General features: G+C 28.8%; 4 protein-coding genes across 5 annotated transcripts; 2 read left to right on the forward strand and 2 right to left on the reverse strand.

The window, feature by feature from the left end:
- Positions 1–3: 3 nt before the first annotated feature.
- On the reverse strand, positions 4–1,470 carry LOC112591079 (cytosolic endo-beta-N-acetylglucosaminidase-like; the record flags this gene model as incomplete). The annotated part of the gene is made up of 2 exons (XM_025334733.1): positions 1,335–1,470; positions 4–1,277 (listed from the first exon to the last, which is right to left on the reverse strand). A coding segment is annotated over exon 2 (1,272 nt), but the record flags the coding sequence as incomplete, so codon positions are not given.
- Positions 1,471–4,043: 2,573 nt separating this feature from the next.
- On the forward strand, positions 4,044–4,832 carry LOC112591082. 2 transcript variants are annotated; one of them, XM_025334735.1, is made up of 2 exons: positions 4,044–4,287; positions 4,458–4,832. In XM_025334735.1, the coding sequence occupies exons 1-2, from the start codon at positions 4,219–4,221 to the stop codon at positions 4,698–4,700; spliced, it is 312 nt and encodes a 103-aa protein (XP_025190520.1). In that variant the 5' UTR covers positions 4,044–4,218; the 3' UTR covers positions 4,701–4,832. The 2 variants fall into 2 exon arrangements, with proteins under 2 accessions (XP_025190520.1, XP_025190521.1); XM_025334736.1 differs by having other exon boundaries at positions 4,058–4,275.
- Positions 4,741–8,593, reverse strand: LOC112591080 (protein ABHD4). The gene is made up of 7 exons (XM_025334734.1): positions 8,319–8,593; positions 8,142–8,224; positions 7,694–8,078; positions 6,787–6,935; positions 6,587–6,704; positions 4,973–5,159; positions 4,741–4,885 (listed from the first exon to the last, which is right to left on the reverse strand). The coding sequence occupies exons 1-7, from the start codon at positions 8,351–8,353 to the stop codon at positions 4,781–4,783; spliced, it is 1,062 nt and encodes a 353-aa protein (XP_025190519.1). The 5' UTR covers positions 8,354–8,593; the 3' UTR covers positions 4,741–4,780.
- A 5,434-nt stretch (positions 8,594–14,027) lies between these two features.
- On the forward strand, positions 14,028–14,475 carry LOC112591078 (phenylalanine--tRNA ligase alpha subunit-like; the record flags this gene model as incomplete). The annotated part of the gene is given in 1 exon segment (XM_025334732.1): positions 14,028–14,475. A coding segment is annotated over 1 exon segment (309 nt), but the record flags the coding sequence as incomplete, so codon positions are not given.

Below are 14,475 nucleotides of genomic sequence, written 5' to 3' on the forward strand. Positions count from 1 at the left end.
GTATAATGTTGATTTAATTTCAAAATGACAAACAAATATCCTATGATAAGAAGTATTTTCATTGTTACCATTTAATCTAAAGCAACCGCCACCTAAAACTGCTTCACCGTCAATATAAGAAATACAAGGAAAGTTACCATCTAGTAAACATAATGGAACAGATGGTTGATAATTTAGTTTTGATAAATTATACCAGGCATCCAAAGAAGACAAAACAAAATTTTCAATCTTTTTTGATCCATAACCTCGACAAAAGTACGTAGAAAATGGTAAAGAACAAGGAATGTGAATATACAAAAACGGATAAAGTTTTCTCCAAAATGTATCTTCTACCAAATTGAATTTATTCTTATCGCTTAATGTTTCATAGGTCCAAGCAGGTGCAAAAATTGCTACAGATAAGTCATATTTTCTAATTATTTCTAATGACTTATGACAATCAAGACCTCCAATGCAATTTCTACCAAATACATCTACTCCTACATAAACATCAATTACTCTATTTCCAGCATTAGCAACAGATTTTACAAGATCTTCTTCTTTCCAATTATAGTTAAGAAATATGCCATCACAAGCTTGAAATGCTAATTTATTATGATTATTTAGTTGATTTTGCCAAATAAGTTTTCCAGTTTCCATACTAACAGAATCATACCAAATCACTTCAGAATGTGTTATTTCAGTCTTTAATTTAGTTCTTAATAAACTTACTGTTTCTATCATATTTTCAATGTTTTCTGATTCTAATTCATTTTCAACATTAAAAAGGTAACCATCAAATTTATAATGTTTACATATTTCCACTAACTTATCTACTAAATGATCTCGTTTTTCTAAATTACTAAATACTTGTAACCATAGAGTGTTTCCATCAGTCCATTCTGTAATTAATGTTCCAAGTACTTTAACACCATGTTTATGTGCTGCATTTATCCAACCAATTGGTGGTATAGTGATAAAATGATGGCTAAAATAAACAAATGTATCTATTACAGACCAATTATAAAATGTATACTCATTACTAGATTTTGTCCCATTTACAAATCTATCATTTAAGTAACCCCCCTGCATATCATGACATATGAGTGTTTTTGGAAGGCCTTGATTAAGCAACCGTTTTGATGTTAAGAAACGTTCATGACATTTATAATCTTTGCCATTAATAGAGTAATTTGCACGATCCTGCAAATCTATAACAGGAAGGGATTCAGTCAATGGTTTCCATGACAATGCTTCTTCTAAAGATTTTATTGGCAATACTTCAGTAATTTCCATTTCTGTAATATCAAAGTAATATAGAAATTTTACAATGTTTCCAATAAAAAATAACTTACGATTCAAAATGAATTATCAATAACGAACGAACATAAATAACTAGACAATTAGATTTATAAAATTACGATTAAATTACAAAATAACTAATTTTAAACTTGACATTTTCAATTGCATTAATTGCAACTATTTATCTATTGTGTTGATAGTTGATAGTGTTGATACTTGATACACAAACATCAAAGAAAAATATTATTCAGTATATTATTATCAATATTATTTATGTTGGCGCCATAATTTCATGAGTATGAAAAGTTAGAGGTGATACGAGATAGAACCGTGGTCTCGGTAGAATTTTTAAATCAAAGACCGCAGTAAAATACTTTGAATTATAACTAAAAATGCAATGCATCTATTATGAATTTATGATTACAGTGTAGTGTGTACCTCTCGATATAGCCACTGAGGTTCGATTTCTATTTGACTGTCGCTAATAATGAAGAACGTGCTACTGCGTTTTTAAGTTAGCGCGGTTTATTTGTTTTAATATATTATAAAATATTGCGTCATATCTATACGATCTACATAACAATATAATGGAGTAAGTATGTAGACCGCACGACGTATCCAAGCAGCACCGGGAATCGATTTTATATTTAAATCTATCAACGAATTTAGAAAACATGAAATAATGTATTGGCTGAAAGAGTATCATTTGCGTTTGTGGTGTGCGTCCTGCGTAGTACCTGCTGGTTGACTTGACTGTTGGACTAAAAATGAAGACGGTGTTGAGATTTATTGATTGGTAGAATTCAGGAACGGATTGTACCATTAGGTCTGCACTCTGATGACTCGGGTCAACTGTAAGCCTATACCAACGACTGCATTTACTCTGTCCAATAAGGAATATAGAATATATCGTACACTCTCACATCATGGTCATAGTCTGAGTGGCAGTATGTCGTGTAGGAATGAACAGAATCAGTGTATTGTTACTTGTTTCGCTAAATTGAGTTTAGTTTCAGACTTATGTGATTCTAAGCTCAGTGATGAATGTATTGATTTTTAAGTGTACTTTTTACGTGTCTATCTGCTGTCATTTCATCTGGAGCAATATCATTACATTTGTAGGCTGCAGTATAAATGCTTTGAGAGGAATTAGTATTTAGGAGGATCAAAAATAAAGTATGTCTAATATTTTTCTAAATAATCGGAGAGAACAAAAAAATAAGAAAGAGAAAGGAAGTAACCGCTCTGCTGTAATGCTGTACAATATGTGTAGAATGTATCGAATGTACCTCATAGTAAGTCACTGTAATGGATATGTTTAATTTGAATTCAATTATAAATCATCGCAGATGAAAGATAAATCTTAGCAAAGACGATTTTGTTGCTTACATAATTAAGAATATTTTGTGATGTATATATTTATTGTTATTAGAGTAGCTAATTTATTTTATCGTTATTATAGTATTACGATAGATTCAATTTATTTTTGTGCTGAATATAACATTTAAAAATGTCATTATGGGTATAAATTAAAATAAAATAAATTAGGTTAAAAATTTAAAGTATCCATGAATAATATTTTTAAATTATAACAATATAACAATCAAACAATTATTTAATTCAAATAAATTATGATTATTGAAGAATCTTATGACTTAGTATTTAAATATCGATCAAGTAGGTTCTGAATTTACTAGTCAACTTATCTTTAGGAAAATGATCATAAACAAAAATTTAAAAACAACTGGCAAACTCACAGTTTTTATTTTTTGAAAATTATTTTTCTATTCGTCACTGCGAAGTTCTTGGAGCCTATATACATTTTATTTTAGATATAACTAGTTACAGTTGCAATAGCAAAAAGATCATTCTCCAAATTATAAATTATGAAGAATTTCTTAAGGAATTTAATAACACAATATAGTCTGATTAATATAGCTATACTAATTGTTGAATAACACCGTACATCTGAAATAAATTTGGACAAGACTATAAATTACTTTGCTAATTTAAAAGCAAAAAAAAAAATGAATTTTTATTTTTAATAATGATTTGGGTGAAACTATTATTAAATTCTATTTATACGAGTACGAGTAAACGAGTATACAATATGCGTATACATATAAATATGGTAAACATGACATTTTATTTTAACTATTAGTATTAAGTAGATTTGACAAATTGATATTTTATTATCAACGTCTTTATTTTTATCATTTTTTTTATCATTTTAAATAATGTTTTTTATAATTATTTATTTAAATATAAGTCTGATATTTATGTTTTGCAATATTTTATTTATAACCATATTTTGACATAATATATAATAAATATACTAAGTCTTTAATTAATATCTGAAATAAAAACAAACAAATAGCGGATTAGTTTTGTTTTAAAACAACACATTGGATGGTCACTACTCACTATACCCTCTTCACGCGGGTAAGGCATTTTCACCATCAACATTACCTTTGATTATAAGTTATGGACTTATAAAAAAACATTACGTACAAAAGCTTTAGAGTTTTCTGCTCAAGGCCCAATAAATGTATTTTTTCTAAGGTTTCAAGAATCCTATTTGTGGCACTAGCTTTCTATTATCTAGATTCTAAAATATTGATTGAATAACGTTAATGGAAAATAATTTACAAGTAGATATAATCTGGATGAGGGGCACACAATAGGCAACTCATCGTCCATGGTTTGTTATTCACTAATAGCTAACCTGGGTCATGGTTGATACGATTATTTCTTTATCAAAAATGGCTGGGTCCTTCCATTTCTTAATTATCAATGAAAAATTTAAAAGCATCACTTTTTTGTTAATAAAAAACTTTTTGATGTTGGCATGTCGCTAGTGTCATTCACTCATTGTAATATTGTGTATAAGTCTACGGTCTACTCTACTATCCAATCTAGAGTCCTGTATAGTAGTTTATGGAATCACATCTAAATTATAATAGCCACTTAGTTTCTAAAATGGAATCTGGAGAGGTAAGAAATTTAGTAAGTAAATGTTTAAGTAAAATAAAATAAAAATGAAAACATAAATATTTTATCAGTGCTTTAATTCTAGTACAATGCTAACTATAGAGGTTTATTTTTCTATGCGCTATAAGTTGAAATAATCACAGTTCTTTTTTCAAATTAATTGTTTTTTTTTTTATTTACTTTAGTGTTTACCTAACATAACCCCATTAGAAAACTTGTCATCATACCATTGGAAGCTATTAAAATTGAAGGGTCGTTTGGATACAATTACAGAACGTATGTCAAAAAGAAAAAGTGGAACATTGGAACCTTATACTACATACATGGATGAAGATTCTACAGATAAAATTGATAAATTCTTGTTAATGAGTCAAGTAAAACCATTAGAGTCAGATGATGATGATATGGATTTAAGTAAAATTAACTAATATTTTTATTTTAATGTAAATAAATAATTAATGCAACATGTAATATAACTATAAAACATATAACTTATATTGTGACTTCATTATTCTTCAATTTCAATTACTTTTTCTTCGCATATTTTATCTACTAGATTATTAAATACTTCAAATTGATCAGCAAAAACATGATGGCCAGCATTGGGTATAGTCTGTAATACAAAAAGCAGTATTAATTATTACTTATAAAAAAAGTACATAATAATTTATATTAATTATTAATAGCTAAAATATATAACCTCAACGTTTACAAAATAATTTTCTCTTTCTGATTTAACTTTCTGTCCAATACTTTTATCCATCCAAGTGTTTTGTCCATAAATGAATGTAATGGGCACTCTTTTATCTAAATATTGCACACGTTTAATCATTGGGTTCTTTGCCCAACCAAAACCAGTAACTAGTGACGTAAAAGCACTTTCGCCCCTAAAATGCATTAAATAAAGACATTTTACATTTAATATACATTATAAATTATAAGTTGGCGAGTATGTTTAAAACCTCGCCACACAACAATTTAAAAATAACCTTAGTCATTAATAAATATATAATTAATTTAATTTTTAATTTTTTGTTGATACATAAGTACTTATTAAATAATCAACATTAAAAAGATGCTATAACTATTGTGTTGTCTGTCTTAAATATACGTAACATATCAATTTGATATACTGGATTCTTACCATAGTTAAATTATAATTAATATCAGAGTAAATTTATACCTTAATTGATATTAAATTTATAGAAGAGAATATTAACTAAGCTCAAGCTTATTATTTTTTAATTTTAATGAATTATTAAGTTACTTATTAGCTTAGTCATAATTTATTTTAAAATAAAATTGGTAAAAAATAACTTTACATGATTTTAGTTAATATATATCCTGTTAAATTTGCAGTTAAGTGAATATAAGACAGAAACAAAACAAGCACGTATAGTAACTTCTGAAATATGTATGATTATAATTTAGAAATACTTGGCACGTCTTAAATTATGTAAATATTGCTTTTTTTAAATATCTCTTAAGGTACATTTTCCATATTCCATCTAAATACAATATTTACTAGCAGTCCAAACATTGGCGTCATAGCACTATGCTGTTCCTCTGTTTGATGCTGCAGAGAAAATATACTATAATAATTTTGTTTTATTATAAAAAAAGAATTAGTAATTTGTACTTGCTTGGTGTGGGGTAAAGATTTTGTTAATAAAAATTAAATTATTTTTTAATCTTAAATAATAAATCTTGAGGAACATTCTCCCTGCAGCTTCTAAATACCTACAACTATCTACTATAATATAATTAGGACGGCAGTGGTTTTCCACTATTTATTACAAAGAATATAAACCTTAATAGATATATTTAATAGAACTATTATTTCTTGCCTTTCAATGATTTAATTCTCTATGTGAACTTAATATTACTATGAACAACAATAAATGCATTAAGCCAGTAATAAATTACGGAAAAGTAAAATTAGAGTTAAAATATTTATTATTTATGACTTATGAACCACATAATTAAAGAAATAATAGTTAAAATCAAAACTTACATAATATAAATTTTAATGTAAATGGTTAAGATGATTTTAAAATTATTTTCTTTAATTTATTTGGTGCCATAATAGTAATAAATGTTAAACCTGCACACACTTTCTTTTGGTATAGTATATCCCTCTTAACTCTTAAACTTATAATTCATTGAATACAGAAATATATTGTTATTGTAGAATAATTAAATTTAATAATGTTAAATAAAATTTTATAGTAAAATTTAAACTGGAATGGCTAAATTATAATTGTTTTTATCAGAAAATTACTATTAGTACTTTGAAATAATAAATAAAACATACGTTGCCCGTTGAGAATTACATTGAAATATATACTCTCCAATCACAGTAGATTGTTCTCCGAGAACTGGTTCAAACTTTTTCAATATATCAGATCTTAAATTTGTCACTAACCATTGACCTTTAAAATTAATAAGCACACAAAATCATTTTAATGGTTAAAAACCTATTAACTTAAAAAAAAACTATAAAATTTAATTTACCATAAGGACCAGCAAATCTAACTGGCCACAATGGATTTAATGATTTAAGAGCATAAAATATTCCTTTGGCCCACCAAGGAATTTTGCTCTTAATATTTTTATCTTCTTCAGGAAATCCCCAAGGATCAGCAAGTATTAAATGGTGAACTCTACAAAATATTTTAAAAACTACTTATTGAATCATAATATCAAGGTACAGAAGTGTTATAGTACCCAATGTCTTAACACAATTTGCTTTGATACCTAAATATTTTCCCTATAAAATCTATCATATTTTTATATTTTTTTTATGCCATTGAAGAGTATACACAATATTTGCGTACATACAGCAATGATAGTAATTATGTTTAGAAAATTATTTTTTATATTGTATATAATTAACTGTCAGTATCGTTGAAATTTGGTTTTTTTTCATTCTCAGCTATATAAAATCTTAGTTATAATGTATCTTTGCTTTATGAAATTAAATAATTTAGTTATAATTATTGTCAATTAAGTAGGGTGCCGATATTAAATGACAGTGGTTCTTTTAGAATCAGCCTAAATAGCTATGTCTATACAGAACACATAGTTGGTTGCAGCAGGTTGTTTGATGGCCATTTAATGGAGGTGCAAAAGTCACGAGCATACCTGTTTAGGAACATTTACTAAAAAGTTCCATCCACATGAGGATCCCTAAATAACTGACAAATGGCAATAGTTGTTCATATTTTTCCATTGTACTAAAAATATTAAACATTTTTTATAAATCAATGTAAAGACAGTGAGGTAGAGCTATTCTATGGGCAATTATCAAAACCTAACATGAAAAAAGAAATAACTTATAAAATTATAAATTGTTGTCATAAATATTCCATCCCATACTTTCATATCTTAATCAGCACCTGAGTATAACTAGTTGCTATACCTTTCAGGATGTTGTATAGAATAAGCAGTAGCTAAATATCCTCCAAAACTATGACCAAGAAGAACAAATTTTTCAAGCTTAATTTCTGATCTCCATTTTTCAATAGCATTTACAAATTGAAGTTCCACTTGTTCAGGATCTGTACTAAATTTTGGTCTAGAACTACGACCAAAGCCCAAAAGATCCATGGCATATACAGGTCTACGATTATTTGATATTTTGTCAACATTCATGCACCAAAGCCCAATACCAGCACCAAAACCATGTAACAAAACTATAGGAGTTCCACGTTTTTCAGTGTTAACTTCCAATGTCCATATTTTATCTTCTTGTTCAACAACTGGGCCTAGGTTAACATATCGAGTTCGATATGGAGATTGAACATCTATAAATAATTGTTAATATTGAAATATAAAACAAAAATAATGTTAAAGTATGTATAACATACATGCAAATAATTTCCGCTCAGCTTCTTGTAAACATTTCCAAGACATTGAACTCCAAGAAAACCAGCTCCAAAAGGAACACCCTCTAAAACGGTAATAAAGAAATATTATACTCTCTAAATATTTGTTTTATGTTAAACTTATTCATATTCTATGAAAATACTGAAGTAGTATCTCACCTGTAAATTGATGAAGCCTCGTTTTCTTCAGTCATGATTGAAATATTTTAAATTTTTTATTGGTGCATTTAAAAATTATTCGACTCATTTGTATTAAAAAAAAATTAGCGTTTAAATTTAGACAAAAATTTTATGAACCGAATATTACACAATATTACAACACTGTCAACACTAATTATTTACAGTCGACTGTTTTATCAATAATACAATAATAATATAATTATATCGTACGTAATAAATTAAAATTAAAAAAAAAAGTTAATCTGTATGAAAACTATTGTCTATCTTATAACTGAGACGCATAACGTACTGTAATAATAGTTGAATGATAATAATAATATGCTTTATGTTCACACACACAAGTAAATTATAATAATTATAATTAATTAAGAATACATGACATATATTTTTTCTTAATGACTATAAAAAAACATCCAATTATGAAAAATGAAAATGAAATTAATTTTTATTATTTTAAAGTTGATCAATGTTTAATATTCAATATTCATTGTTCAATAAATCGTTAACACAAATTTTAGTGTATTATGACTATTATGTAATTTGTTATAGATAACAAAAAACGTCAAATTTTATGATAACTTCATCACAGAATTGATAGATCTATTTTGTGATCTCATCACAATTCATAAAACAATTTTGTTTTCTTTTAGATATAAAATCAGCTGTCTTTTTGTAATTACCATAGAATAATATTATTATTGTTCTGTGATATTATCAATATTTGATGTGATAATAAACTAAAAAGACACGGGTCACGGGACCATTGTAGTCAACCTCGGTTCTCGACTTATAAAGTTTAAACTTTAAGTTGAAGCACAGTTGTCAACAGTATCAACAGCCGTAACACAGATTAATTATTAAGATATATTGTGACATTATTAAAACAGTTCTACAAATCATTAATATTGTTCCATAAGATTTCAGATTTGAAACAAATGTTTTGTGGAAAAAATGATTATTAAAAAGTTTTTTGTAACAAGTTATAATTGTAAGGTATATTTATGGAAGCAAGAGCATTAAAATAAATATTAATTAAGAGAACAAACATCAGAAATATATTTTCACTCTGAAGTATTTTGTAGATTTAAAGTATCTAATTGTGCTGTAGAACAAATTTCGAACTTTTATTCGACAAAACTTATTGTTCAATCTCCGTCAATTTAATTCCTATAATTTTTAATACTTTTACTAGTTTATTTCAAAGTAATATTTAACTAATAATTTGTCATAAAAACCTGTCATACCCCCATATAAGGGAAACACTCCATAATAGTGTTAAATTATTTTTATTCTTTAATCAATCAACAGGTAGTGTCACCACTGAGTGACTTCTTCCTTCATATTTTTCATTCTGTAAAAAATATTCTTATTGTACCCTAGGGCATATATTGTATATAACGTGAAATAATATTAAAAAGTTTTTCAATCAATGCTTGAAATTGAAAATTTACTGCATTAGAATACATATATTTTATTTTAGATATATATGTAAGTGGAATACTTATACATGTATAGGCTTGCTATTCGTCCTGGTTTTAACAGCATATCCCGTTTTCCCGGCTGGTCATTAATTTTGTCCCCGTTAATGGGAACCGAGAGAAAATAACTTTATATTGTATCATTTAATGATAATATATAAAATAATATTGTACATAGTATAATTATATCATTATCGTAATATGTTATCTAAATTTTATCGACATGTTTATAGATTTATTGATTATTTATTTTTCTTTTTTTTTTTTAAGTATTAGAAATGTTTAACTTGAAACTAGAAAAAAAAAGTTATTTAATATAGTCTCCCGGTTTGGAGATTTTAAAATCTGGCAACCCTATTTAATATTTATTTAGAATGATACCACAACCACAATATATTCAGTGGATGTGGTTAAGGGTACCACACGTGGTCAACCTTAAGGCCGCAAGTTTTCGTGACGCGAATTATAGTGATAACAATGGAAATTTAAAATATTTATTTAAAATCACGTGTTGTGCAACTAAAAAATGTTTCATTTTATTATAGGTGATGACTACTGACTGCCCCATTGGTATAATAATAGGTAGGTTAATCATTTGCAAACATATACAAATTTAATTCATAAATTAAATCAGTCACTAACATTTACCTCACTGATTTTTTTTTCAAATTATTCGTGTTGATTTTTTTTTTCTATTGGACTACCTACCTATCTATACTATCAAGATATTTTGTTTATACCTATTTATACAGCTATGAAATAAAATAAAACTATTACAAAAGCTATGTTTTTAATTTTTATTAAATATTATAGATTAAAATGTATGATTGTATTTTAATTTAATAAATTATATTGAAAGGATGTAAAACTTCCTTCTATTCTATTTGGTTGGTATGTAATATTGTAACACAAGCTAGTAACGGTACAAAATTTAACATTAAAAAAAATTTAATAATTTTAATAATTTTAAAAACTTCAAATCATGACATATATTAAAATTGCAATTTCTTTTGGCTTGGCTGTATCAAGTGGGTTGTTGTCGGCGTGGTATACAAAACGACCATGCCAAAATCATAATAACGTGAGTGATTGCTGGATTGGATATAATTATAATTGTTACGGTAAATATAAAATAAGTGAATTATTACACAGGAAAATAGAGTCAACGCCGTCAATCAAAACATTCCACAGCTAATAATTAATTCCAATAACACTTTATAACACTATGGTAATTTTCCGAATTACCAACGAAATATATCTGAAGGAACTTATGATCTTCGTTTGGTTGTGGTAACAAAGCGCCTGCTTGATGGTGAATTTGTCCTTGAATCTGAATATTTAAATGGTCATTTGTAAAAAAAAAAATGTGTTATTATTACAAACGCCTTTACCTTATAACTCGGGTTGTAGCCTGGTTGTTCAATAACTTCTGCTCCAAATGACGTCATTTGAAAACTTCAGTTATATTTTGTGTATTCGCCAGGAAATGTTTTGATTGGAATGTATTTCCATAGAGAAACGAATACAATGGCTCTGGTGGTTGAGCTGCAATGCTGGCATACGATATATAATGAGCCGATATCAACACACAAAAGGTCTTTGTAAGCGACTACGGAATCGTATTCGAAAGCAGCGCGATTGAAGGCTACATCTGAACTTCTTCTTCTTATATTAACATGTTGATAAAAATAATACAGATAAAAAAGAAATAATTTATGGTTGATAAAGAATTTTATTGAGGTTGAAGAAAAAAAAGAAAAAAAAAGAATTAAAATAAGAATTTTATAAGACTTCTGAGTATATGATATTTTTTGTTATATTTCCTGTTGAAATTAAAATCATTAGATGATTCGGGTCCCCAGTTCGAGAAAATGCCACGTATAATTGGCCATGTGAAAAGCACTCTGTACGAAGATCTACGCCAACGTACTTGAATGTTTGACCTTGCGCTTTGTTTATGGTATTGGCAAAAGAAACTTTAACCGGGAATTGAAGCCGTTTGAAAGAAAACGGTAAGTCAGAGGGAATCATGGGAATTCATGGAATAAATGCAATTTCTCCTTTCGCTGGCCCTGTAAGAATTACGGCTTCTATAATATTATTTCGTTTGCTCCAAATGATGTCATTTGAAACAGAGTATTATACCGTCTAGAATTATCAAAGAAATGTTTTGATAGAGGGTGAGAATTATCAATTAAACTTTTAATTGGGTCTGGAAGATCCTCGAATTGGTGTAAAACAACTTTACCGTCAGCGCAGCAAAGTCTATGGGTTTCATCTTTCCATTTTTTTTTGCATGGCACTTAGGACATAATATAGTCATTTGTCCAATTTGAAGCGCTTTAATATTTAAATAATCAATCTCGGATTGATAATTAAACGCTCATTTTGACATCATCAATCAAGCAATATAAAATTAAATGTGTGAGATCAAAATTCATTTTTAAAATTTGAAAAATATTTTATTAGTAGTGTAAGACTGGATATCTAAACGAAAATAGTAATTAATAATGATCGAATTAAATGGAAAAAAAAATGCAAAAAATCCGAATACGCAGTTTCACATGGAGCCACCCGGATTACGCCGGAACGGGATTCGATTCTGCCTACCTAACGACGGGGGACCTATCCTAACAACTATCGACTCCAGTTTGAGTTGTAAACTACGACCGAATCTCGAGTACTTAAACCGTTTTAAAGATGCGACGAATACTATATAACACGTCGTTTAAGCGATACAATTTTTACGATTCGCGTGTCACGAAACCGTAAATCGCATATTTATTGTCATTTAGAGTGTTTCTGACGTATTCATTTACATTATTTAATCGTGTACGTCTTAATGACGTACCGAGTTTATCATCACATACACATATCTCGATATCACCCCCAAACGTACGCAATTAAAGGCATAACAACGACTGAAGAGCAACAATTTTGCGATGTTTTTGTATAATACAAATAAGAATCTGTTAAACCCGACGCGCGTATCTTTTTTATACACATAATAAGTCGTATTTCGTACGCCGTCGAGACAGTACCGATGAGGTCGCGGAGGCGTCCGAGGGTGGAGACATCGAAAACAAAACGACGCGTATTCGATATAAAGATAAATGATTTATCGTATCGTAAAAAAAAAAAACAGTAGTACACACGCGACGATACGATAACCGATCGGAGAACGCGCCGCGAGTACGTGTTTTACGGACGCGACGGGGACGGCCGCGAACGGAATTCGGGGACGCGAGAGACGCGTTTCACGCGATCGGAAAACGCGCGGACGCGAAAAAGGCGAAACCGATTCGAGCGACGTCCGTCGGCAGGTGGCCGCCTCCGCGACGGAGGACCGAATCCGAACGAAAAACGCGCACGGACGGGACGAAAAAGACCCGCTCTCGGCTACGGCGTAGAGAACGCGACGGAAAGAGGTCTTTGAAGGCAGGAAAAACGGGCGAAAAGCGGAAAAAACGGTATAAGAAAAACAAATAATAACGACGGCGGCGTGAGATAACGATAACGGCGCGCGCGGGAGATATTAGATAACGACGATAAGAAAAAATTTTAATTTTGCGATTGGCCAGTACACTAAAGTACGAGCATTCTGGCGGATTTTTTCGGAAGCTGGTTTTGGTTTTATATTATAAGAGAAGAGAAGAGAAGAAGAAGAAGAAGAAGAAGAAGAAGATATGGTGGTGAAAATAATATATACTCAACTATAAACATAGTTATTTGAACTGAATAGACCACAAGGCACAAATATCGCTACATAAGACACATAATATATTAAAAAATATATAAAAAATTATAGTGTTTTCTACGTTTACACTTTGCAGAACCAAAAAAAAAAAAATTTATTTTACTCATCCGTTCAGAAAGTAAAAACGGACAGCCTGCATTCTTCTGTTGTCAAACGATTACCACTTGGGAATTTCTTCTCAATCTAATCCCATACGGCCATACCCGGCGTGTTCTAACGTTTTAAGCCAGCAATCTATATAGTGGATTATTTTTACGGATGTGTTTACAAGGCGAATAAAATTGCATTTATTCTATGATTTTACTTAATTAGTAATTACTATTTTTCCACTTTGAAAGTTAGTTTGGTATTCTTATCTCTAGTTTTCATGATAATATTATCTATAGTCTTGATACAGTAATATTGTTATTCAATTTTGATAATAGCTCGCTATATTGAAATATAAATCTTAGAATATTGTATTGTTGTTTGATATGTAATTATAATTTACTAATTTAAATAGTAAATAGTTTTTTTTGTGTCGCACACTTGTTCTTTTTTCGCGTTATTTAATTAAATTTATTGATTCATAAATTTTGAACGTTCTTTTATTATGGATTCAGAGCAGTTATTAAAATGTTTGGATACTAAAGGTTCCTTTAGCACATGGGACTTCAGTAAAGAAAATAATATTGACCATCAAAAAATTATTGGTGTTGTTAAAAGCATATTGGCTTTGGGGAATATAATTACTGCTGATCCAGTGACAAGCAAATATTGGGAACTTACTGATGAAGGAGAATCGGTTTTATTGAATGGTAGTTATGAAGTAAACCTGTATAACGCTATTCCGTCTGATGGAATACCTCAGAAGGAATTAATGTCGATACCAAATGCAAAAATTGGATTCAGCCAAGCAATG

The sequence above is a fragment of the Melanaphis sacchari genome, unplaced genomic scaffold (assembly GCF_002803265.2).
Source record: "Melanaphis sacchari strain LSU unplaced genomic scaffold, SCAv2.0 Contig1291_pilon_pilon, whole genome shotgun sequence".
Taxonomy (NCBI): Eukaryota; Metazoa; Arthropoda; class Insecta; order Hemiptera; family Aphididae; genus Melanaphis; species Melanaphis sacchari.

Bases quoted from the DNA above. Each gene is read 5' to 3' on its own strand.
- LOC112591080 (XM_025334734.1), bottom strand. From the start codon at position 8,353: ATGACTGAAGAAAACGAGGCTTCATCAATTTACAG. The intron at 8,079-8,141 runs GTATGTTATACA...AATTATTTATAG, and splicing joins TGAGCGGAAATTATTTGCAT to ATGTTCAATCTCCATATCGA. The intron at 6,705-6,786 runs GTAAATTAAATT...TTAATTTTAAAG, and splicing joins TAGATTTGCTGGTCCTTATG to GTCAATGGTTAGTGACAAAT.
- LOC112591082 (XM_025334735.1), top strand. From the start codon at position 4,219: ATGGAATCACATCTAAATTATAATAGCCACTTAGTTTCTAAAATGGAA. The intron at 4,288-4,457 runs GTAAGTAAATGT...TATTTACTTTAG, and splicing joins CTGGAGAGGTAAGAAATTTA to TGTTTACCTAACATAACCCC.